Source organism: Schistocerca serialis, chromosome 5 (genome assembly GCF_023864345.2).
Source record: "Schistocerca serialis cubense isolate TAMUIC-IGC-003099 chromosome 5, iqSchSeri2.2, whole genome shotgun sequence".
NCBI classification, from domain to species: Eukaryota; Metazoa; Arthropoda; class Insecta; order Orthoptera; family Acrididae; genus Schistocerca; species Schistocerca serialis.
Window position 1 is genome coordinate 510,398,313 of NC_064642.1, and position 27,685 is coordinate 510,425,997.

At 41.5% G+C, this 27,685-nt stretch overlaps 1 protein-coding gene across 1 annotated transcript in view; it reads right to left on the reverse strand.

The window, feature by feature from the left end:
* Positions 1–1,008: 1,008 nt before the first annotated feature.
* LOC126482036 (odorant receptor 43a-like) overlaps positions 1,009–27,685 on the reverse strand; it is a 53,580-nt gene continuing 26,903 nt past the window's right edge. The window contains exons 4-5 of the mRNA XM_050106009.1: positions 13,541–13,696; positions 1,009–1,131 (exon numbers count right to left, since the gene is read on the reverse strand). Coding sequence (XP_049961966.1) covers positions 1,009–1,131; positions 13,541–13,696 — 279 coding nt within the window. The remainder of the gene's footprint in view (positions 1,132–13,540; positions 13,697–27,685) is intronic.

A 27,685-nucleotide genomic window follows, 5' to 3' on the forward strand; every position in this document is an offset into this window, starting at 1 on the left:
TCGTATTCCTGTCCTCGACAGTTCCGGATATCTAGACCATTATTTTATAGTTCTTAAAAATGGCATTTATTAAATGCTCTCCAGTTGTTTCTGTGACGGCAATAAACTCAACGAAATGTTCCTTTATCTCTCTAGTTGCGAAATTGGAAAATATTAATATTACTGACGTTTGTTCCAGACGGTTTATATCCCTAGTATAATCAAGCATGAAGGCATAGTAGTTTGCTTGTCTGACTCTGTTTATAATTTCCTTAATAACAGATTTGGATGTTAATGTAATTGGATGTCGTGGCGCAGATAATGTTCACAAAGTTGCTTTTCATTAATACGTTGTAAGTGAACTTTTAGTGTTAGCCCATATTTGGATAACAGTTTAAATAGGTCTATAAAATTTCCACTGTTTCCGCTATCGTTCAGATTAAGAGATTCTCGATGAGCTCTAAATATCTGGTTGTGTGAGGCTAGGTAGGTGATAGCATTTCTCAGTCTTCCAAACAAGTTATATCAATACTTTTATGATTCCGTAATCAGTCGCTCGTTTTCCTTAGCTATTGTTTTTCTTACTTAATTCCTTTACAGAATTCCATGCATTTAATCATGAACTCCATGTATCCTTGACTTCGTTCATGTCCTTGAAATATCTTACTCAGGTCTTTCCAGTGACAAAAACCTTCTTTTACCATCTGTGTCTGAAAATGTGAATAAAAGTCTATATGTAAAGCAATAAACTTTCATCTTGAGATATGGAGTAAGCTAAATATCTGTGATGCTGTTTGTCACTGTCACTCAGTTTTCTAGTAAATAAAATTTAGTAGAACATCTATTATTTGCGTCTTTGGGGTGACACTCATCAGATTTCTCTAGGTTTTGTTGCGGACCGTTTTGAATTAAGTCATGACTCTGCGAACCTGTTACTGGAAATACCCACTACGCGGAACTCGATTCTGTAAATGACTTTCTTACGTAAACAGTTTGCTCTTCATTTTTTGAACTACGTTTTTTCGCTTTTTAACTCTTTATTCGGGGCAGAATGTTGGGTCGCAGCAGTTTCACCCAACTGTGCTGCTGTGTCATAAAGCGTAACAAATTCATTCGAGCCTGAAGCTGGTTCTGATCAGAAACTAAAGATACCTGGAGAAGAGATTCATCAGGGGCCTCTGGTGCAGTTAAGCATGAAAGGGATTTCTTAAGAACTTTTATCATACTGGAACTCATAGCTTGGATGGATATAGCCGTCTCAGCCTTTTATCTTCTTTTTGATGCACCTGACTCCCATTTTCTCCCCATGTCTCTGTCTACTTACGGTTCCTCTAGACATGATGATCTAAAAAATATTTTTTGTTACACTTAACAACCAGATCATTTTGACCAGCGACGTACCATCGATATAAACCCGTCCAGGCAATAGCAGCGTCACCTGGCGAGGAATGACTGCCAGTCACACAAACGCAATGTGCATGTGGTATCAGTGAGCGTGCTGTGTGTCTGTAGAATGAGGCAGCCGCGCGATCTATTTGACTCTGACCAAGGGCCGATTGTGTGGGCCCAGGGGCTCGGGCCGTACGTTTCGGAAACTGCATGACTTGCGGGTGTTCGAGGAGTGCTGCGGTGAGCATCTTCAACACGTGGCGAAGCCACTGTGAAACCATGTCCACAAATCGTGGGTTTGGGTGATCACCCCTCATCACTGATATCGGACGTCGTAGGCTGGGCAGACTGGTAAAACGGAACAGGCATCGAACTGTGGCACAGATAACATCAGGCTTTAATGCTGGGCAGAGTAAAAGTGTGCCCGAACACACAGTGCACCAAATACTCCTAAAACTGGGCCTCCACAGCCGACGATCCATGCACGTGCCAATGTTTGCATCACGACATCGGCAACTACGACTATAATGGGCACGTGACCATCGGCACTGGGCATTGGCACAGTGGCAGAGCGTTGCATGGTCTGATGAATCCCGATACCTTGTACATCATGCCGACGGGAGGGCGCGAATCCGGCGTCTTCCAGGGGAACAGATCATTGACGCCTGTACAGATAAGCTTACGGCGGCTCCATTATGCTCTGGGGAAGATTCAAGTGGGCATACCTAGACCCAGTAGAGCTCATGCAAGGCATCATGACGGTCAAGAAGTATCGTACACTGGTTATAGACCACGTACACCCCTTCATGATGATCATGCTTCCCGACGGCAGTGGCATTCTTCAACTAGATAATGCGCCATGTCACAAGGTCAGGTGTGTGATAGAGTGGTCCGGGAAACACAGTGACGTGTTGCATTTGATGTGATGGCACCCCAACGCGCCAGATCTGAATCTGATCGAACACATCTGGGATATGATTGAACGTGGCGCCAGAGCTCATTGCCCCCCTACCCTGAATTTACGGAATTAGGTGACTTGTGTGTGCAGATGTGGTGCCAACTGCCTCCAGCAACCTACCAAGGCCTTATTGCTTCCATGCCATGACGCGTCGCCGCTGTTATCCGTGCCAAAGGTGCACTCACCGGCTATTAGGTAGGTGGTCATAACGTTGTGGCAGATCAGTGTGAGTAGCTTGATAAGTATAGAACTAAAGTACTCAGTGTTTAGTATAGAGAGAAAAGGGTGTGTGATCATCATACATGGGAGAATATTTTTTTTTATCCTGACATGCTGGATGGCAGAATAAAAAGTATTAAAATATAAAAATTATTTACCAAATATTTATCTAAAATTTAAGACAGTAAAATAAAAAACTTGTTACAGACAATTAAATACGTTGAAAATACACTCCTGGAAATTGAAATAAGAACACCGTGAATTCATTGTCCCAGGAAGGGGAAACTTTATTGACACATTCCTGGGGTCAGATACATCACATGATCACACTGACAGAACCATAGGCACATAGACACAGGCAACAGAGCATGCACAATGTCGGCACTAGTACAGTGTATATCCACCTTTCGCAGCAATGCAGGCTGCTATTCTCCCATGGAGACGACCGTAGAGATGCTGGATGTAGTCCTGTGGAACGGCTTGCCATGCCATTTCCACCTGGCGCCTCAGTTGGACCAGCGTTCGTGCTGGACGTGCAGACCGCGTGAGACGACGTTTCATCCAGTCCCAAACATGCTCAATGGGGGACAGATCCGGAGATCTTGCTGTCCAGGGTAGTTGACTTACACCTTCTAGAGCATGTTGGGTGGCACGGGATACATGCGGACGTGCATTGTCCTGTTGGAACAGCAAGTTCCCTTGACGGTCTAGGAATGGTAGAACGATGGGCTCGATGACGGTTTGGATGTACCGTGCACTATTCAGTGTCCCCTCGACGATCACCAGTGGTGTACGGCCAGTGTAGGCGATCGCTCCCCACACCATGATGCCGGGTGTTGGCCCTGTGTGCCTCGGTCGTATGCAGTCCTGATTGTGGCGCTCACCTGCACGGCGCCAAACACGCATACGACCATCATTGGCACCAAGGCAGAAGCGACTCTCAGCGCTGAAGACGACACGTCTCCATTCGTCCCTCCATTCACGCCTGTCGCGACACCACTGGAGGCGGGCTGCACGATGTTGGGGCGTGAGCGGAAGACGGCCTAACGGTGTGCGGGACCGTAGCCCAGCTTCATGGAGACGGTTGCGAATGGTCCTCGCCGATACCCCAGGAGCAACAGTGTCCCTAATTTGCTGGGAAGTGGCGGTGCGGTCCCCTACGGCACTGCGTAGTATCCTACGGTCTTGGCGTGCATCCGTGCGTCGCTGCCGTCCGGTCCCAGGTCGACGGGCACGTGCACCTTCCGCCGACCACTAGCGACAACATCGATGTACTGTGGAGACCTCACGCCCCACGTGTTGAGCAATTCGGCGGTACGTCCACCCGGCCTCCCGCATGCCCACTATACGCCCTCGCTCAAAGTCCGTCAACTGCACATACGGTTCACGTCCACGCTGTCGCGGCATGCTACCAGTGTTAAAGACTGCGATGGAGCTCCGTATGCCACGGCAAACTGGCTGACACTGACGGCGGCGGTGCACAAATGCTGCGCAGCTAGCGCCATTCGACGGCCAACACCGCGGTTCCTGGTGTGTCTGCTGTGCCGCGCGTGTGATCATTGCTTGTACAGCCCTCTCGCAGTGTCCAGAGCAAGTATGGTGGGTCTGACACACCGGTGTCAATGTGTTCTTTTTTCCATTTCCAGGAGTGTATATTTGGATAGTGACTTTATGAGATAAATCACGCCACTATGATAAATATGTCATTAAATAGATAATAACTTATTATAACTTATTTACAATAAACAAATAACCAATTTTTCAGTTAGTAATTAAAGGAAACGGAGTCAGGAGTTTTACACATGTGTGTCGCTGCCTCAAGAGATTCATACCTTATTCCGTCTAGTATGCATGAGCGGATTCGCGATAGGTATTGTAAGTAGTCTGTTTGTATGTTGGCAGTGCTATAGACTGTGTAAATATCGTTGACAGCGCTCTGCGTCCTCGGCAAGAGATTCTGTGGTTAGACGGACTAGTAGTTAGCGAGTGGGTAGGGAAGTGTATGGGCATGATTTTCTTAGTGGAGGCTTGTGTTGGTAGGACACGCAATGTAAAGTGAGATTAAATGATGTGTTTATAAGAAAATGTGCAAGGAAATATATGATAATGAATTTCGTTGTAATGTTTGGGTAGTGGAATTATTGACAACTACACAATTTTTTGGAACTGGATGTGACATGAATAAGGTAAAATTTTCTAAATACATTGTTTGCTCTTCAATAAAATCTTTCTTTTTGCTAACCAAATCCCTCGTAATAGTTAGAGTCTATAGTAGTTAGAATCTTTTTATGTAGCTGGCTGTTGTTCCTACTTGCTGTAATTGCTGTAGTTCGTGTTATGAAGATTTTCTGTGAGGTAAGTGACTTATGAAAAAGAATGGGGTTTCCACTATCGGGATTCGTGATTGAAATGAGTCTAGGCAATTAACGGAGTTGGAGGTAGTTTCATATTTCTTTAATTTCAAAGTTTTTTGGACTTGTATTATTGTTAGGATTTCTTGCAATTTGGGGCCATTCCTTTGAGTTAATTATTGGAAGCCATGTTGTCAATGTATAGCAGTCAGATTGCGTTGGGCTTTTATACTGTGGGTTATAAATGAATAGGTTAAGTCTGAGTTGTCTTCGTCGGAGAAAATTTTGTAGGTCAATGTTTAATATAATAAAAATAATTAAAGAACTAGTTTCAGTATATCCCGTGTGTCTCGTGTTATCGATCCACTTGAACCAGTCTGCAGTTCCAAACGTGTACCCTTGGGGTGCTGCTGTAAAGGTGTCCACATTAGGTGCATCGTGTAATAGGGACTCAACTTTCATAATGTTGCCAGGCAACCTTAGATAAATACTACTACACTCGTACGGAAATAAATACGGATAACTAAATAGCTAAAATTTTAGTAACTTGAACAACTTTTCTGCGAGGCCGCCACGTGCACGAGGTCACTAGCTGAAGACGACGCCTAACGCCGTTACTGATGAGAAACACATGTTATCGAAATAAAATAATCTTCAGTGCATTGTCGCGAGAAACGAAAAACATAGAAACATAAAATATGTTCAAGAAATGTCGGAAATACGCTTATACCTGATAATTTCTATACGGTTCATTGATTATTCTCATTGGCTCATCTCTGTTACTCTAGTGTAAAATATATGTGATTTGTTTCTTACGTCTTTCATGTAAAGAAGATTTCTGCTGTTGTAACCGAGTACACAGCAGCCTGCTGAAGAAGAAGAAGAAGAAGAACGGTGTGAGAAAGGTGAAAGTGAGAACTCCTGAGAGAAAAGAGGTATTGTGTGTATGAATAAACAACTCTGGGAGTGATGAGGTGAGTGGGAGATTTATAACTTAAGATTTTTATTCAATAACCTCACAGAACATTACACATCACCAAAAGAAAGGAAACAGTAGGAAATAAGGAAATATTTACTATTTACTTGATTTACTTGGATGGCGCATGAACAAACGTTAATGGTTATTGACGGTCATCCGAAATTAATTTGAAGTAACACCGCTGACTGCGAATATCTTGGCATCAGCTGTGTTAGGTATAGATATACTGCTTATTAGTGACTTTGTGCCGGACCGGGTCTGATGTCAAGATATTCGCATTCAATGAATTTATTTTGAATTATTTTCATATATTCAATTGTCTATTTATTCCACTTTCCTGCTGTGCTTATGACATCTTAGTTTTTATTTAAGTGTTCAGCGCTATTTCTGACTGTTTCGTTGAGACTCATGAAGTATCCATACACCTGTACTTTTCGATAGCTACTAGATAAGTCCAAGGTTCTTTTTGTTGATATGTCATAAGCAGCAGGGTGTATCCCTTTACCATCTCGGTGACAAGCAGGGTGCGTGCAGTGATAGCAGATGCCCGATGTTGAGTCTTCAGCGTCCAGTGAAGTTCTGAAGAACTGCATAGTAAGAGTAACCAGCGTTCAGCAACTGCAACAGTTGAGTCAGAAGTGAGCCGCGGTTTACCCATATACTGCAGTACATGTAGCAGTAGCAGAGGTGAAACAACAAAATGACTCTAACAACCGATTGGTCAGTCAGTTCTTTTTTTCCTTTATTCTTGTTCTGTCGAATGAAGCAACTGAATGTAACTAGTCACCATGGTTACGCAAGCTCTACAGATGTTTTCCACCCACACTCTGGATTAGAGTGGTTTCCCCTAATGTTAGACAACAAACTGAAACAAGTCAGCTATGTGAATGTTTTGACTTATTGTGCGGAGAGGAGTGGTTTCACTCAGATACTTGTTCAGAGTTTTCGGATAAACGTAAGTTATGATAAGGGTTGCAAACTTTTATAACGACAAATAACGCATCAAATTAAAAGTGAAAGTAATTCTTAAATGAACTATTTTTAGAAATTCATATACTTACTTACCTAAATACAAAGTTTTCGTACTTATGGCATTTCAGAGTATTTGGCTGGTTGTGAAAGACTAATAATTGATGCTACATTGTAAATTTATGTTGAAATAAGTGAATAATTGTCTTTACAATTTAAATTTATTGAAGATATGTGTCTTTGTTGTCGTCGGTTTGCATCGGCGTACAAAGGCGCCTGAAAGTTGTAAAAAACGCCTTGCAGTTAGCTTTGGGAAGAATGCACCGTAGTGCATTAAAGGTAGGACGTTCCCCGGGGACTGACAGACTCCCTGTCGGCACAGGTCTGCTGCTAGCCACGCCTACTGCCGTACAGTCCTACTGCCTTCTTACTTGGATAATCGTGAATTTAATGGATACGTACTAATGACAGAATTTATTAAATATGAAAGGTGGGAATCCTTCATGACTTGCGATCTTTCAGATTTCTCTGGGATTCTACCAACAAACTGAACTCTGTCACCTGCTTTACCTACAACTGTGCCAACGTAAGTGTTCAGTTTAGTACTCTACGAAGTGTTACACCCGAGTATTTGCTTGAGCTGACCGGTTCCAGTTGTGACTTTTTGATGCTGTAGTCATGGGTCACTACGTTTTCTCGTTTTGTTGCGTGCTCAATTTTAAAGTTTTGAACTTTTAAAGCAAGTTGATGATTCTTTAAATGTTTGCTGATCTTTGAAATGTTATCACGATCTCATATTTGTGCAAGTTTTTCATTTGCAGATGACTGTATCATTTGATAGAAATCGGTGGTTTGTACAAGTATTAACACTGTCAGGTCATTAAAATACTAAATGAAAGCAAGGGTTCAAAAGTGCTACTGGGAGCTACATCTAGAGTTGTTTCTAGTACTGTCGATGGCTCTCCGTCCAACATAGAATGCAGAGTCCTCCCTGCTAAGAAATCCCCAATCCAGTCAGAATTTTCGTAGGGTACCCCTGTATGAGCAAATTAATTTAAAACGTAGAATACTGAAATTCACTCTGCACGGTTGTGATCCCTATCGCCGAAGAAGAAATCAGTGCCTCATAAGACTAACCCCAATCTAGAAAATGGTTGGGACCGTTTCGTCACGCCTCCGTGGGAGGGAAGTGCCACGCCAAACCATGATAATCAGCTTCATGGATTGCATTTTTTCACAGCTCACTTCCAGTCTCTCATCTCTTACTGATACATGGCTCTGTGCCACAAATAGTAAGCCAACATTTATTATATATGGAATTAAGATTCCGCAGCTATATGTGGAGGTGACACGATCGTGGTCGGCTGCTGCAGCCACCGCTTCGTTGCCCGTCGTCACTTAGCATAGGAGAAAACAAATTTTTACCACTGTTAATAAATAGCGGTTGTATAAAAATATGGAAACATCAAAAACACAACACATTACCACGCCCAGCATGGTGTAGGAGACCCGTTGGCATTGTAAACAGCCTGCAGCCCTCTGGAATGGATCAATACAGGTCCTGTATAGATTTGACGGTAGTCTTATAAAATTCTTCCCTCAAAATTGTACAAGGTCAGAACACTGCGATGGAGGTGGATAGCGATCACGCACCCTCCTCTCCAAACTAGACCATAAAGGCTCGATTGTACTGCGCGGGCCCGGGGAGATGTGACATTTCATCCTTATGCTCATATAACCAGTTCTGCACAATTCAAACTATTTGAACGGGGGTCTCGTCAGCTTGAAACACAGAGTCAACATCTGGAAGCAAATATTGTACAATTGGAAGCACCTCACCAGCCAAAATGGTCACATAATCGTCGGCAGAAATGCGAACGTTCAGAGTAGCCATGGGTCCCATCGAATACCACGATATGGCTACCCAAATCATAACCGAACCACCATCATATTTCATTGTTGGGAGGTAATCTCGACCACAAGTTGGAAGCAGTGTGAAACAAAACTCCTCCAACCAAATGATATTCTTCCAGTGCTCCATAGCTTAGGTTTTATGGCTTCTGTATTACATTCTCCTGTTATGAGCATTTGCATCACTGATGTGCTGATTTGAAATTGCGAATCACCCTTCAACTCCAGCTTATGGAGCTCCATTTGTGACGTTCTGGTGCTGACAGGGTTTACGAGTGCGCCATTCAGTTCTGCAGTGACTTTTGCAGGTGTCGTTGTCTTATTATTCGTCATAGTCCTCTTCAATGATCGTCTGTCACGATCATTCAACAAACAGTTTCGTTCGCGATTTGACTTAGTGGATGACGCTTTATTGCTTTGCCTGTACATTGTATAAATCTTCGAATTGGTGTCTCATGAAACACCAAGAACTTCGGCTCCCTTAGTTACGGAAGTACTCTTTGTACTGTGGAGTGTCAGCTGTGATGCTTTGCATACCTCTATGATGCTGAAGTTCGATCTATAGTGATCAGAGACGGGAAGCATCCTATACGATCATGCAACTTAATTAAAAGAGATGATAATGACACCAATGGAAATGTCTTACTGAATGTTGATTAGCAGGTGTGGCCCAATCAAATATGACAATATGGGTACCATACTACGCACGTACACATATTAATGGTGGAGGAGATCATTTAATTTATAACGGAAATAAGTGGTCATTGTAACAATCACGCTTATTTTCGAAAAGCAAAACACACGAGATGAGATAAACAATTGAACATTTAATACCTGGATAAAGGATTCAGATAATGGACTCTAACCTAGACAGAGGTGGATGAACAAGATAAGTGCAAAGTTATGCTGATAACAGACGAGTACGACCAGTGGCTGTAATTATTGTTAGTAAATTACAGACAGAACACGGAAAATTAGGATCAAAGATCAATGAGACCGCCGAAACGCCTATTAAAAGAATACTAGCTGGCTGCGAAATATTTAAACGGAATAATTGGCCCATAAAGAGAGAGAAATAATATCGTGTCGTTACGGAATTTACGATCGCGATCATCTCCTACCGTAATGCAGAAAGCATTGGCGACGTCGGCTGGAGACTGAGTTGAGTTCTCTCTTTACAATGCGTTCTCAAGAGGCAACACTCTTACAAGGCTCACCTCGTCATTCGTCCAGCAACAAGTCTGCATCCACTGTTTCCTAGAATCCTAAAATGAAGTCATTACCCTCAAAACTCCTAACATGGAGAGTGCTCGTTCATCACCTAGAATGAAGTTTTCTCTCTTCAACCATCTGAAGTGTATTGTTTTCTTTCTAGACAGTCTCTAAATTCACTCTTTTTGTCACAGCAGGAATCCCACCTGCCAATCATTACAGACATTGCGAGTTCCATCCAGTAAAACTCAAGTACAGTTGTTAAACAATCTCCTACTCTTTCGCATTTTTTGTATTTCCAACCAGTAGTGCTGTGGGGTGAGGAGGGACGCAGAAAATCTCACCCACTTCGTCGTAGAACTCCAAACAGACCTATTAGACTCCCGACACGTGGAGGCGGATGAGCATGAACCAGAATGTTGGATTCTAAAAATTTAAATTGAACGTTATTTTGTGATGTCGCTCCTGAGTCGACATGGTAGCCGTCTCTGGGAAGCAACACCGCTTGATATTCCTTATCTTGCTAAAAGGCTGTCTGTTTTAAACGGAAAAAAACATATGTGAAAACTTATCTTAGGAACTGCTGTAGTGTTTTGATAAAGTTTTCACTAATAGATAGACTGAGTCACAAGGAAGGTTTATGTGCATGTAAGATGTAATGTCCAGAGAGTATGGGATCGGGGACACGAATGGACGTGAATGCTGGTCTGTCTACCTGAGGCTGCGATTTTGCCTCCGATTCTGAAGCTTTTATGTTGTCTCGTCCCTCTTAAAAGGGCTGTGTAGCTGGTAGGCTCCCAACTGTGCCGTCCATTCGAAAAGAAGGCAATAAAAGGGTAAGTCAGTAGAGGTCCCGAATATTAACTGCAGTTATTATGCAGCGTCCAATGATTGACGATTTGTTCATGGGAAAAGAGCATAAAAGTGATCTGAAATGTGTCGGGAAACAGTCTGAGAGAAAACTGGACACCTACGGTGTGAGCAACAACAATCTGCCCAATTTCGAACTGAGTTAGCTTCAAAATGATGCACTCACAACTACCCAAAACACTGAGCTGGCCACTAATGACACTTTCAACACAAGGAGAACATTGTACAGGTGCTTCTCGTGCTCAAATACTACAGCGTAACCTACAGGCTATGACACCACCTGAATGTATGTTCAAACATGTATTTCTCGCGGTGTTTCCATGTTTCTGTCCAGTCTCTGCATATACAAATACTTCACTCTAGGTGCTTGAAATATGATGTTTCTTCGACACGTGTGTGAAGTTTCAAACAATTTAAACAGGTTAAAGTGGCGTAGTGAACAATCAAACGGTGTCTGCAATAATCCAGTTACAGCCGGTGTGCTGTTGTTGAATTCATGCTTGTGGAAAAAGAAACAGCGGAGAACATCCAAAAATGTTACTGTGCAGTGTATCGTAATGAGGTAATTGATAGGACTACTTTTGGGCGATGAGTAAAGAGAGTTAAACCGTCAGAAAGAGCAGCAACAGCAACTGACATCCCTGATGGGCCACTTTCGGTGCGTGCTAGCACAGCTACTGCTCCCGACACAGTGAATTGCACGGATACCATTATTCGCGGCGACGAGCGCCTCATAATTCGACAATTTGCTGTAGGTAAACATTGAATTTGCGTGTGCATTGACTGAGGCTTATGGTTATTCAAAGGTGTGTTCAAATGCGTTCCACGAAGGCTCACAACAGACCACAAGATTCATTTCACATGAATTGTTGGAGCTTTTTGAGACCAATTGAGAATCCTTTCTGTCATTGTTCGTTATAGGTGGCGAAACGTGTGTATCTGACACTTAGCTGTGAATAAAAAGGCAGTCATTGGAGTGGCATTATCACGGAGCGTTATTTGTTGAACGACCTATGTACTTTCACAAAAAACTTCATAAAATTTTTTATTTTTTGTTAATATACTTCTCATTTCATTTCATATTTCTCTTAGATTTTTGTCAGTACTGACTTCATTAGGTCAGTGCGCAAATTCGTAGCGTTAACCGTAAGTTTAATAAAGACGACAAATACATATAACAGACTTCACATCAATAATACATTGTCCTTAGCCACTTACAACAGGGTGCCGATGATGGAGTAACTTTTCGATGCCGCGACTGTAGAAATGACGTGGTACTGAGGCGAATAGCTTGTTAAGTCACGTTCGGAGTGCCCTTTTCATCCGGGAAGAAAGTTCCTTGAAGGTTGTTCAATAGACACTGGAAAAGGTGAAAACCTGGGGGTGCAAGATGAGGTGAATAACGTGGGTGCGGAATGACTTCCCAACTCAACTCGTGTATCGTATTTTTTGCCAATCTAGGAGAGTGGTGGGGGGGATTATCATGGAATAGCGTCACTTTACGCAGTCTTCCTGGTCGCTGTTCTCGGACCGTGCAAGACGTCTCAGTTGTTGACAATACATGTCAGTAGTGATGGTTACAGCTCGGAGAAGAAATCTGTAATACACCACACTGTCGTTGTTGTACCAGCTGCATAACACTATCTTTTTTGGGTGCGCGTGGGTCTTTACACGGGAAGTTGCACCTTTCTTTGGGCTCAAACATTCTTTTCCTTATGTTTCCATACACGCACCATTTCTCGTCACCAGTAACGGTGAAGGATAGGACTGGTCGGTGTTATTCACGACCCAATTGATGACGAGCAAGCAGGGATGCACATTTGGCTACCTGCTGATTTTTGTGAATTTGGCTCAAAGCATGCAGTATTACTCACCCAATTTTCGAACCTTCGCCATTACACGCAAATGTCGCACAATGGTGGAACGATTACAGTTCATCACATTTGTCAGTTCTCGAGTACACTGACGTCGGGTATTGTGGATTAATGCATTTAATCGATCTTTATCAAACCCTGAAGATCTTCCTGAACTTGGAGAGTCACTGATGTAGAAAAGATGTTCCTTAAAACAGAAAAAAAATTTCTTGCCGTGCTCTGTCCAATGGCATTATTCTCATACATGGAATATACGTTTCTGGCTGCCTTCAATGCTGTCACCCCTCTACTGAACTCAAACAGAAGAATATATCGCCAGTGTTCCGATTTCTCCACTTGGCGCTCCATTCTTTTTTGCGCCGAAGCTCCTGTCGCAATCTCCAAACGACAAAATGATAATACGTAAACTCAAATAGCAACAGTGAACTACAAAAAAAATTGACAATCAATAAATAAACCCATAGCAACCAGAATACCAACATGCAAAACAAAAACGCTGCGAACTTATGTACTAACCTAATTTATCCATTTTTCTGCCACTGCCAGCTCCTCTGTTAACCAATTATAAAGGGAGGAGGAATGATAAATACTGGACACGAATTTTGAAAGGATCATGTACTGACTCTTCGTCATTTTCTAAACTGAATACTCGAACTGCCCCTTTGAAAGAACCATTCTATGTTACCTGCGGAGCCCTTGTCCAGTTGAGCTACTGGTCCGTCTCTAAGGACCACACTGTCGTCAAGGTATGGCATCATGACGAAACAGAACAGATAATTAATGCTGTGACGTGCAAAACAAACAGTGCGAACAGTAGTTAAACTCTTACCGAGAGGAAGGTGGCCCTCTGTATGGGGTAGATGCCGCCGGCGGTGAGTCTGAGCGCCCTCTGCGCCCTCGCCATGATCAGCAGCGAGGCTTTCCGGAATCTGGCGTCGGCGTCAGGCCAGCCACAGCTGTATGCAGCCAGAGACACCAGCTCACCCTGCAACCACACAGCCGTTTCGTCACGCACAGCCGAAACAGCTCCACTTTTGTCTCTACCTGAATAGAAGCTACTTCTTCAATGTTACATGCTTCTCAAACGTAAGCACCATGAACATCATTAACACTCCAAACAAGTTATCTTGAGAAAACATCCATAGAGCGATTTAGTGACTTTTAGTGGTACTTTGGTTTTAGTGGTACTTTCTCAAATATTATGGATTTTAGTCATAAGAATAACGGTGAAACAAGTAGTCCAGTATCTTAAAGAGTTCAGATCATTCGTAAACACAACCACTAATAAAAAAATAAATGATCACAACCACAATTTAATGTAATTCTCGAGTTGGGTTGAGTTGATTGCGGGAGGAATCTAAACAGCGAAGTCATCGGTCTCATCTGAGTAGGGAAGGATGGGAAAGGAAGTCGGCTGTGCCCTTTCAAGGGAACCATCCCGGCATTTGCCTGGAGGGATTTAGGAAAATCACGGAAAACCTAAATCAGGATGGCCGAACGCGGGATTGAACCGTCGTCCTCCCGAATGCGAGTAATTCTCGAACTTTATGATAAAATATAATTGAAGTTTCATGAAGCGTTAATTAGCAATCTGTCACACTTGCAGTTCATATTGTAAGAGGTCCGTGACTAAGTGCTAGCACAGTCGAACAGATGTAATTTCGATGGATGGAAATGTTTAAAAAAAATCACAGGCTGCCTGCGATATGTAAGCTATAAGAGAATCTCAGAGCAGAGAACAGTGTTGTATGCACTAAGAGCAGTGTTCGTAGGAGTAAGTAGTAGCTAGCAGTCGTGCGTATGGAGTTGGCTGGGCCGGTCGTGGGGAGCGATGGCCGTGCCAGAGCGATGTAATATAAGGTAAAAGCAGCCGCGCGCATATGTAGTTTGTTACAACAAAATTTGCACTAGTGTTTTATCAAGTCCAATGTAAATGTTTTAAAAAATCTTTTAATAATAATCATTTTTATAAAAGTAACTTTTTGAAAATCATTCATCTGAATTTAAAGAATTGATTAATTTATGCAATCTATAGTTATCCCGATTATCGTAAAGAAAAATCAGTCGTTTCCTTTTATACATGACAAATCTAGCGGCCAGCATTGCACTGGCCTGTCCCAGAAAAATTTCTTATAGGAGCAGATATATACGCGTTATCCGGCGACTTAACTGAGGTAAGAATTTTCAATTTATTCTGAATGATCTTTCAGGGCCATGACGCAGCACTGCTGACGTCCAAAATTTACCAGTTTAAATTCACAGTCAATTATTGAAAGGTTATAAGTGAGCCACAATTTTATTGAGAGGTTAGTCAGATTTTATTATTGGTAGATTTCGGAATTTATCTGTTGGGAGGTTACACTGAATGTGAATGTTATACATATTTTTTCTGTTGGGACGTTACAATATACACTCCTGGAAATGTAAAAAAGAACACATTGACACCGGTGTGTCAGACCCACCATACTTGCTCCGGACACTGCGAGAGGGCTGTACAAGCAATGATCACACGCACGGCACAGCGGACACACCAGGAACCGCGGTGTTGGCCGTCGAATGGCGCTAGCTGCGCAGCATTTGTGCACCGCCGCCGTCAGTGTCAGCCAGTTTGCCATGGCATACGGAGCTCCATCGCAGTCTTTAACACTGGTAGCATGCCGCGACAGCGTGGACGTGAACCATATGTGCAGTTGACGGACTTTGAGCGAGGGCGTATAGTGGGCATGCGGGAGGCCGGGTGGACGTACCGCCGAATTGCTCAACACGTGGGGCGTGAGGTCTCCACAGTACATCGATGTTGTCGCCAGTGGTCGGCGGAAGGTGCACGTGCCCGTCGACCTGGGACCGGACCGCAGCGATGCACGGATGCACGCCAAGACCGTAGGATACTACGTAGTGCCGTAGGGGACCGCACCGCCACTTCCCAGCAAATTAGGGACACTGTTGCTCCTGGGGTATCGGCGAGGACCATTCGCAACCGTCTCCATGAAGCTGGGCTACGGTCCCGCACACCGTTAGGCCGTCTTCCGCCCACGCCCCAACATCGTGCAGCCCGCCTCCAGTGGTGTCGCGACAGGCGTGAATAGAGGGACGAATGGAGACGTGTCGTCTTCAGCGATGAGAGTCGCTTCTGCCTTGGTGCCAATGATGGTCGTATGCGTGTTTGGCGCCGTGCAGGTGAGCGCCACAATCAGGACTGCATACGACCGAGGCACACAGGGCCAACACCCGGCATCATGGTGTGGGGAGCGATCTCCTACACTGGCCGTACACCACTGGTGATCGTCGAGGGGACACTGAATAGTGCACGGTACATCCAAACCGTCATCAAACCCATCGTTCTACCATTGCTAGACCGGCAAGGGAACTTGCTGTTCCAACAGGACAATGCACGTCCGCATGTATCCCGTGCCACCCAACGTGCTCTAGAAGGTGTAAGTCAACTACCCTGGCCAGCAAGATCTCCGGATCTGTCCCCCATTGAGCATGTTTGGGACTGGATGAAGCGTCGTCTCACGCGGTCTGCACGTCCAGCACGAACGCTGGTCCAACTGAGGCGCCAGGTGGAAATGGCATGGCAAGCCGTTCCACAGGACTACATCAAGCATCTCTACGATCGTCTCCATGGGAGAATAGCAGCCTGCATTGCTGCGAAAGGGTGATATACACTGTACTAGTGCCGACATTGTGCATGCTCTGTTGCCTGTGTCTATGTGCCTGTGGTTCTGTCAGTGTGATCATGTGATGTATCTGACCCCAGGAATGTGTCAATAAAGTTTCCCCTTCCTGGGACAATGAATTCACGGTGTTCTTATTTCAATTTCCAGGAGTGTATTTGGCGACTACTTTTGAACCAGCTGGTTCATTCTCATACCTGGCCTACTGAGGTTGCAGTGAAAGCGCCTGATCTTAATAGCAAACATCTAAATGACAATAAATGCTTTATAAAATATTCGCAGATGAATCTCACCTCCAAGCAACGCAGAATCGAGATGGAGTCCCTTGCTTAGGGGCACATGTTGATTCTGACAGTCATCTGCGAACATCTTATAAAGCATGTATTGACATCTTGATGTTTGTTATTACGATCAGGCACTTTCAGTGCAGCCTCAGTAGGCCAGGCTTGAGAATGAACCAGCTGGTTCGAAACCAGTCGCCAAAAGTATGTACTACGACTGTGACACACTGTTAATAAACGCTTCATGAAGGATTAAAAAGGTTGCTGCTCCTGTTCAATAAAACGTTGAAACTGAAAAATAACTGAAGTTACTGACGTCTGCTGCTACTTTTCACACAGCTGGTCTTGCCACTATTATTTATTCTCCCGATAGCACTCAGTCAATTTAATATGATTTATTTAATTTATTAAGCATTCAACATGAGAATGTTACCATCTTGTTTTAAAACTGGTTAATATTTTCACACGTTAATATGTGAACGGGGATCGAAATACTCGTTTCTAACTCACTTGGTAAATTACTGTAGTTTCTAATAACCAAATGAAATACTGTATTGGCTTCGGACTCGAGTAATATTTTTGAACGACGGTAGTTTCACCTTTGTTAACTTTATATAAAAATGTCACCATAATTTTTTATGTACAGTATCCGCTAATATTATATGATAACTATTATCGAAAACTAGTTCAATTAAAACAGTAATTTGTTCAGTGGTAGTTTTTATTATAATTTCCACCTGTTTTTCACGAAACTGTCAAATTTCAGGCAGAATTATAATTTGTCGTCTTGGCAATTCTTTAGTTTCTCGCTATCGCTTGCTTCTGCTCTGTGTGTGCCAAATCTCCAGTGATTGTTCCAGCAGCATTCGATGTTGTACCGAGCCCTACGGTCTACTAGGACATATCGAGATCGTTCGAACGCGAGTATCGCTTACACGGCCCTCCTCAACAGTCTGGATCAAGTCTTTCAACTAGACCACGTTTCGGTTACATGTGTGTACCTTACCTACCCCATTAATCATACCAAGCAAATATAACGTACAGTTTAACATGGAAACTGAATCACGTGTCGTTTTTGTCGAATCTTCATACCAGTGATAGGTCATGCCTAGTTTAAAGGCACACTGAAACTCCAAGAAAATCGTTGCGCCATTTAGTACTTTAAAATGCTATCCTGCCCTGCCTATAATTGGTATATTGTTGAATAAGTGACGTCATAGAATACAATCACAATTCTATCGCTGGATACTAGACATAGCATTGGCAACATCAGAACGGGAAGAAATTACATGTGGTGCCCACAAGGATCCATCTTAGGGCCATTGTTTTTTCTTGTGTACACTAATGATCTCTCATCAGTTACACTGAAAGAAGCAGAGTTCGTTTTGTTTGCAGATGACACAAGTATTACAACAAATAGTATGTCGAGTGTAGTTCTAGGAAGATCTGCTATATTTTCATGGATATTCATAAATGGTTTAAAGCCAACTCACTGACATTAAACTTCGAAAAGACTCACTATATGCAATTCAGAACATGTAAGAGGTTTTCACCCAGCATGTGCATAAAGTATGAAGAAGAGCAGATAGAAGAGGCTGACAGTCTTAAATTCCTGGGATTACAACTTGATAATAAATTCAGTTGGGAGGAGCACACTCCAGAACTGCAGAAACGCCTTAACAAATTTGTATTTGCAATTCGAGTGTTAGCAGACATAGGCAACATAAAAATGAAAAAGCTTGCATACTTTGCCTACTTTCATTCCATAATGTCATATGGTATAATATTTTGGGAGTCCGAAAGCGTGTAATACGTATTATTTGTGGAGTAAATTCATGAACGTCCTGTAGAAACCTCTTCAAAGAACTGGGTATACTAACTACTGTCTCTCAGTATATTTACTCCTTAATGAAATTTGTTCTAAATAATATATCTCTTTTTCCAACAAACAGTTCAGTTCATACATACAATACCAGGAACAAAAATGATCTGCACAAGGAGTTAAAAGCACTTACTTTAGTACAAAAAAGGGGTCCACTACTCAGGAACACACATCTTCAATAATTTGCCAGCAAACATAAAAAATTTAGTTACAAATAAAGATCAGTTTAAAAGGAGCCTGAAAGACTTATCAGGGGCCAACTCCTTCTACTCCACTGATGAATTTGTTAATAGAAACAAATGATGTATTGTATATGCTCATACTATTAGTATTGTCATTTCAGCTTAAAAAAAAGATGTATTGTATATACTCATACTATTAGTATTGTTATTTCAGCTTAAAAAAAAATTGACATGTTCCACATCCACGAAGATCTCCTCAGAACGGATCTATGGAACGGAAAACTAATCTAATCTAATCTATTAAGATTAATCGCAGGACATGGGTGTTAGAACTATTTCGTTAACTCTGTACGTGGGGAACGTCAATAGTTGTAAATAATTGATTCTTGCAGTTGTAGTTACTGTTGCTCATTGTGCTGAAAATAAATGGGGTATTATTTTGCCAAGTGGGTGCCTGGATCTCGAAAGCGTTTAGGAACAATATGCAAATCTTCTTCTTGATCTCGAAGTTCAATCATAATTCCTCCTACAAAAATCATCAATGATGCAGATGCGACGTATTCTCATAATTATGTAATCATATATATATGTAACTCCTTTAAAACTAAACACCAGTTGAAGTCAGTATACCGTGTATTTCTCACTTTTAAATAACAAAGAAACACTTTTTGCACATGTGTACAACAGGGACTAGATAATGCCGACTCCTCTCCTCCACAGCCCACAGCCAACTCCCTACGTGAAAGAGTAACGTGAACCAAAGATACAAAAGTTTTACAACGATAACTCGTACAATACGATTCATGTCGCTATTTGTTCACAGATGACATATAATGTAGAATAATTGACATCGAAGAATGATTGCATTTTTATTAAATTTGGATAATCAATTAGGCTTGGCAGCAATAAATTATAATGCTTTTTAAATATTCCGTATAGTTTACATTGCTTCAGAGATACACAAGCACAAATCTTGTGATAGAATTATCAGAATACGCTATATAATTATCCTCACTTAAAAGATATAGCTGTTACTTGTTAAAGTGACATAACGTGCATCTTTGATTAAGATCGAAATTCCCTGCTGATAACTGGTGAGTGGAATTATAACTTTCCACTTGTGGTAATCAACGTTCTCAGCAGGAAGACTAAAACACAAAGTAATAGGTTTTCAGAACCTTGCTGTTCTGTTCACTTTTACTGTACGAAGGCACTAACCATAGCGATAATAATAATAATAAAGGTAGTACACATAGCATGTCTAAAGAAAATTTATTATTTTAATATTCATACAGGGTACACTAGGAACAACAAACATTTCCACCAAAAAGTCAATCTCAACAACCATCAGTCCGTCTGCCCATATGAAATTCTTTCCTTCTTACTCCCTGCAGTTTGGTGATAAGTAGGTGAGTGTGTGTTTTGCATATATGTTTATTACACTTTCCACACACGTGTTTGTTTTATTGTCATTGCTTCAAGGACAGAACTTAGAACGTGCACGTTTAAAAGAGTTTCTTGTTGTTGCTGATTTAGCCACACCTGCCACTCCTTCAGGTTCCTGGATACTCCTGATCATTCTCGAAGAATCTTCTGTTCTTGGAAAATGCTTCCTTGGTGCAATATGCTCTGTAACCAGTTCCTCCAAAATTATTCTCCATCTACTCAGTCTTCTTGCCTTCGAGTTAGTAGGGTCAATCTAAATCCAAAGACATATGCATTACAAGCAGCAACATCACGAATATTGCTGAAAACTGAAATGGGCCATCTATTGTTTCTTTGTTTGCATTTATATGTACCTGTAAGCCGATCGAGTGTGTCTACAGCCGCTTTGATTGAATTATAGTCTGAAATATTATTGGCTTCTTATCAGCACTCTCACCTATTTCCCAACCACGGTGGAGAATACTCATTAGTACAACATTCTTATTTCTCTCAGGTATATAACTGACCACCGTAATGCCATTTGTGAAATAAAATGAAGAGCTATGACCCTCCCTGTTGGTCACAATTTGTGGGAGCTCTGGCTTATTTTTACGTACGGTTCCTAACATTATCAGTTTCCTCGTCAGGGGCAGGTGTCCCAAATTGTTTAACATTAAAAAAAGCTGTCACAAGTTACATTCTGACCTAATCAGAGGTAAGGTCAGCAATTGCTCGCATTCCCTGATTTTTTTTCTGGCGCTGATCCATTCTCCTTTCCAGTATAAATTTGGCCTTTCAGTACATGTGAAGATTTGCTGTCACACAGAGTCCATATTTTAATCCCATGTTTTGCCGGTTTGCTTGGGATGTACTGCTTGAATGGTCTCCAAATGCTACCAGCTGCTCATCGAAGGTCACATTTTTCCCTGGATTATACAGTTTAGGAAGGTTTCCAACCACTTCCCCCAGATACTGCGAATTGCGCCGAATTTATCAGTACATCTTCTTTCTTCTCTTGTGGATGTCTTACGAAATCGCAATACGCTCGCGATATTTTACAGAATGTTTCTAGGGACATGGTTGGTCGAAATATGTGCCGCCTAGTTTCCTTATCCCACAAACTTTACGTAGATTTCTCATGCGAGCGATATACACACGCAAGGAATAGGAGTCCTAAGTAGACGCGAAAAAGAAAATCATCATTGTTTTTCCATTGTTCACCATAAACTCGTTTCCCTCAATATCTGAGATATCTATTATTTCATTCCGAAGCGCTGCAGAAAAGAATACTGAAAATGAACTTTTTACATCGCTTATTCTTCTGCTTGCATACCTGGTGACTCCTGGGGTACTCTTGATGACGTTCGATGCAGGTAGGCGGCCGTGTTGTTCTGGTGGTTGCAACTGCCATTCTGTGATCCCGTTTTTAGAAATATAAGTCTGAACACTACATTGAATAGGCTGTGGACTGTCATCAATGTCATCAGAACACACGCTTTCAGACGCATTGTTAGCATGGTCTTCGAACTCGGAAAGTGATCCGTCGCCTGTTGAGCTGTTTACTCATTCTTCCAACTCAGCGTCAGTCAATGATGTAACTGCCATGATGTAACAATTTAGACCGATCACAAATGACAGAGAACACAAACTGAGCAGAAACAATGAATAATTCGAACATTTGACAAGTCGTAATGACAAGTCCATTGTTGTAAACGCAGCGCCTTTGTTGACATGTTGAATGTTGAGAATAAGTATGAAGAATGAAAGTCATTACTGTTATAAAATATGAGACAACCAGAAAGTATTTGACTTTAGAGCAATCATATTAATGTCTGGTCATTGTGACCACAACACTACATGTGTAACTCTTAAGGTTTATGACCAGATGACTTAAAATATTTTAAAAGTTTTTTAACCACATACTGCCCTTGCATTTTCAGACAAAGTCACAAAATTTCAGGAAGTTATTTTGATATTTAAATAATAAGAAACGAAATTACAACCATTTCAGGTTATATAGACCCAAACAGAACAGGTCTGAGGTCCATATATATGTATATAATATTCGCCAGGCTTTTCCATCCATATGTGAAAACTTATCTCAGGAACTGCTGCAGGATTTTGAGAAAGGGTTAAACGAAGGCAAACATGACATAAAAATATGAGTCTTCAAACATCGTTATAAGAAAACATGCTTTAAGAATGATACAAAATGTTGTAAAGTCAAAAATGCATCTTGTTGTAGAATTAGTTACAGTCATATCAGCATCTGCTATACCTCAGAATTAATACACGGAGAGGGGAGTTATACGCTCCCAGAGCTGAAGAGTGGGACTGGGGTGGTCGTCGAAAGGTTGTGCACATAAATGGAAACAACTGCTCGGCTAAACAACTGAAAGCACACTATTAATCGGCCATCCTATTATAAACTGAGGTCTATATATATGTATATAATTTCCTCCAGGCTTTTCCATCCATATGTGAAAACTTATCTCAGGAACTGCTGCATAATTTTGATAAAGTTTACATTAATAGATAGATTGATTCACAGGGAAGATTTACGTACATAATTTGTAAATATTTCCTATTAACTGGTCGAAATATGATGTACCCCGCCGTGTTTTTCTATCTGAATATAAAGGCTAATCTCAGCAACTAAACTAGGGATTTTCATACGGTTTTCACTAACAGATATAATTATTAGAGGAAGGTTTATGTATGTAATTTATTACCGCTCCTCTACCCCACCACAGACAAGTCGTCTGGCCATAGATAATTAATGCTACCCTTACGAAGCCAGGGTGGCTTGCTAATACGAGGGGTGTCCATTAAGTTCCTGTCAGAGGTGAAATGGAAACCACAGTTAAATTCCCATAAAGCTTTGCACAGGTGTGTTGGGAAATGTCTCTAGTATGCCTGTCGATCGCGTCACGTTGCACTTTGGAGATCTGTGTGCACAGGAAGCACGTAAGGACGCCTAGAAAATAGTGTCCCGCGCCAAGTATGGGTGCCCGCCGAGAGATTTCGCCTGATTTCGAGCAAATTTCACAGAAGCTTTCCAGCGCACATTGTGGCATCAGACTTCTGGAAGAGCGTGTTTCACCGAGATACAGCCTAGCCACAAAGTAGCAATTTATTCAGAATTAATCTGTGACTCTGCAATGAAAAATATTTCGTGGTCTACGCTCTTACTAAATGAATGATCCATTACTGTTTCAGTTACATCGATACCTCTCTTCTACTGCCCATACTTCACACAAGTTCTCACCTTGCTGTAATAGAGGATATGTCTAAGACATTGCTTAGTTGCAGAATAAAGAGCCAAAGTCGCTCTGAAAACAATTGTTAGGATACGGCAAGATATGCAGGTGATCCATGAAGTACTGAAAGTACGAGAAAGCTACTTGCAGAATAGAACCTTTGAAGCAAACGGGAGTCGTACTCAGTGAGAGCGTTATCCGCGAAAGGTAACTATGGTCTTGTGTCACAAAGGAAGTTATGAACCTAGCTGCAATAATAAATGGTAATACAAAATGGAATGCAAAAAATCGATTTAAAGTTGCGTTATATGACGACATTAATGCTACCTAAACGATCAAACATTTTGTCAAACCCAACTATGCTTGCCAAGCTGTGCAAAGCTGAGTACAAAGCTGTTTGACGTGTTTGTCCAGCATAGATCGTGTCTGACGTGTTAGAGAGAAATTTTGATTAAGGGGAAGTTTGGCAAGCAGGTGGACGTTATTTGTGAAGATGTTTTGCTGCACATGTTTAGTGAAAAATTGTTTTATTACATTTTATCTCATTATATCGTGAGTTCCTACAATCATGGTCAAGTATAAAAACAAAATAGCACTGACAGTTACCAAGATGGTAGATCTCTTTGAAGTCATTAGACTGTTGTTTATTTACAGTGTTACATTAACACTTACACAATCATGATTACAGCTTCAGAGTGCCATTATCAAGTGTTTTAAGTGTTATAAATTGCCTAAGATGGCACACTGTCATAAATAAACAACAGTCTAATGGCGGTACTGACTTTAAAAGAAATGTATTATGACTGTGGCCCCGCATTTTGAAAAAATTATTAAAAAGTGTTAGAAAATGGTAGAGGCATACCATCTTTCCCAGCCATATATTACGCATGAAAAGGTTATGAACAAAATCAGTATTTTACGCATACAGTCGCATACAAGCGGAAGTGTAATGAAATAAAGGAAATCGAAGTTCTTCGGTTTATCCACGGACTATGACAGCTATATGTTTCTACGTTGTGATATTTTAAAGAACTTTCTTAGAGGAACAAGTAGAAGGGAATAAATTTTCGCATACTTGTCTCCTCTTTTTCGCTAAACAAGTTATTGGACGTTTCACTGACCATCAGCAGGAAGTTGAAGTAATCATCACGTTCTGAATGTAACATTTCCATTAACACATTTTCACTTGTATATTTCACTCTCATTTTGAACCATTCCCTGGGCCGGCGTCTTGTTTTCTTCTTCTTTAAACACAATTCCAGAATCAGTGTTGTTTTTGCGCTCTTCGGTCAGGAGAGTGGCTTGATGGAACTCTTCTTTAAACACAATTCCAGAATCAGTGTTGTTTTTGCGCCCTTCGGTCAGGAGAGTGGCTTGATGGAACTCTCCATGCTGCCACAAATGCATTGTAGCCATTCCCACTAGGGCCAAAATACACTATACAGCTTCTTCAAAAATAAGGTCAATTATCAAGCTTTCTTCGTACGTGTAAGGGCTTATTTGACACATCCGTGGCTAGATAAGAGTGAAGCTGACAGACAAGTTTGCTCCTTTAAGAGGGCCTTAATAAGCTTTAAAAATCATTATCCATTTGAAGAAAGTTGATGTAATCATCGGGTGCTGAGGGTAATATTTACTTTAGCAGATATTCATGAGCGAATCTCTCATTTTAAGTCGTTTTTCGGACCATGGTTTTGTTTTCTTCCCTTTTCTTCTTCTTTCTACACAGCGACAAAGTCAACGCCAGCACTGGTTTGTCTAGATTTGTTGTCAATATACCTACGAGGACGGATAGCGTCTGCTTAAAAGTGAGGTTAAACTGGTAAACGTTGTTTGAACGTGTACGGGCTTGCTTGGCAAATCCGTGGCTATGAAAGGGTAATTTTGTCAAACAATTTTGATCATTTACGAGGGCCTTTAGACAACAGCCTCCAGAACACTGGACTCTGCATCGGAGCCATTGCTTTTTCTGGCTCCCCACGTACGAGATGCATGACACCGATCTTGGCTGGAGCACGATCCAATTTGCAGATAGCTTCCAGTTCCAATAAATATTTGGTTTACAATGTTTCATACAAGCACGAACCACATTTAAAAATTTAAAATGCTGTCATATTTTACTCATTAATAGCAGTAGTACTACGTTAAAAGTTGAACAAAATGAGTCATGTTTGCAGTAGAAACTGGATGTCTTGAGGCAGCGTAACTAACAGAGCACAAATTACGCAGGATACATTCATCCAGTATTTGTGAATGAGAGCAATTAGCGAATTCCAAGAAACTTTACTCATAATTTCAAACTTTCACGAAGCTTTTTCTCTCTGTCATTGCTTCTCAAAAAAGTATATCTCTTATTACATTTTCGCTATTCATACAGTATGACTGCAGCATCAGGCATGACGTTTTAATTAATTACTTATTTAGTACAAGCTCTATTTGCAACTCATTTTGCGGACAGCATCCATATATATGACATAATGTACTTCCAGAATCATATCATTGTATGGCATATAGTTCGGGACATATGCCGTTTTATATATAGGAGTTCGATTCTTTAAAGAATTAGGGTTGGAAATTTACTGGTTTTTATTAACCAGCCAAATCAGATGAACTGTACACGTATATACCTGATACAGGGGAGAAAATAGACGTTGCTAAATTTTGTTGGTAACAGACTGCAGAATAGCTAGCGAACCTGCTTGTATCTGCTATAGACGGAAAGTGATCGACCGAGCAAATTTTTCTCCCGTAAAATCATTTCGTACCTCCTCTATAACACGTAAAATAACTATCTGGATGCTGTTTTTTCAGCTAAAGAATGGCATCATCCAGTGGCGGCTCATGCAAAATTTTACCAATGTGCTACCATGTGGTGGTCCATAGCCTTTTTACTTTCAAGGTTAGTAAACATAACTAAATTGAATGTACTAATTTACCGTGTATAAATTGAACTGTTTAAATATATTTAAATTTTATAATTTGTGTTTTAACATTGTGAGGAATAACAGACAAGGAAAAAAGAAAACGATGCAACCGGCAGCATTCGAAATCGGACATCCAAATTGCGAGCCTGTACATTTAACCACTTTGTTTTTTTTAATGCATTTAACTACATGGCTGCCACGTCGTAACAAGAACTACCACTCAAAAATCCCTCATACTCTACGCGTTCATCTTTAGAGACCGTTTTACGTTTTCCGTACGGCCCATTCGCGTGAAATATTCTAGGAACTCGTAAGGGGCATCGAACACATGCTGACAAATTGACAGGCATCGGTGTTGATCACTCGGCCACAGTGCCATTACGGCAGCTACTCTTCAGAAACCCCTCAGACTCTACGTTTGCACAGTACGTTACACGCAATTTCAAAGAAAATACTGACCAGGTGCTGGTCCATTTTATTTGCACACCAGCACGCATCCGAAGAGAAATGCGTAGTTTTAGTGCGATTTTCGGCGTGCATTCAAGGACAAATAGTATTATATTAATGCACTATTTGCATTGTGCTGTAACACATTAGCACAAGATAACTCGCTGCCACTAGCATCGCCTGCAGTTCCATGTCACGATTTATTTTTAGAGAACTGTCTCCGGGCTACAGAGATTGTAAGAGATACTGCTTCTATAGCTTGATAACAAATAGTTAGGAATTTCTTTATGTAACCGTGTATTCCATTTATTTCCATTCTTTCGAAACCATCTTGCGGGGTGTGGCGCAGAGTGTTTCCTGCACTTCCGTCAGTTCCACTTTTTCTTGTTCGATATGTAAATAGTGCACGGAAAAACAGTGGTCGAACACATGTGAGTCAACTATCAGTCCCTGCCCCAATTATCGACTCACTACAGGTCTCCATGCATTATGCTACAGTTGGAACAGAATCATCTGCATCACGGAAATTATGATGTGATGCATCAGGTATTTACGTACGCCTAGAACAATGTTGTTGTTATGGTCTTCAGTCCAGAGACTAGTTTGATGCGGGTCTCCATGCTACTTTATCCTGTGTAAGCCTATTCATCTTCGAATAACTGCTGCAACCTACATCCTTCTGAGTCTGCTTAATGTATTCATCTCTTGGTCTCCCTTTATGATTTTTACCCTCCACGCATCCTTCCAATACTATATTGGTGATCCCCTGATGCCTCAGAACGTATCTTACCAACCGATCGCTTCTTCTAGTCAAGTTGTGCCACAAATTCCTCAGTTCCTCCTCATTAGTTACGTGATCTACCCATCTAATTTTCAGCATTCGTCCGTAGCATCAC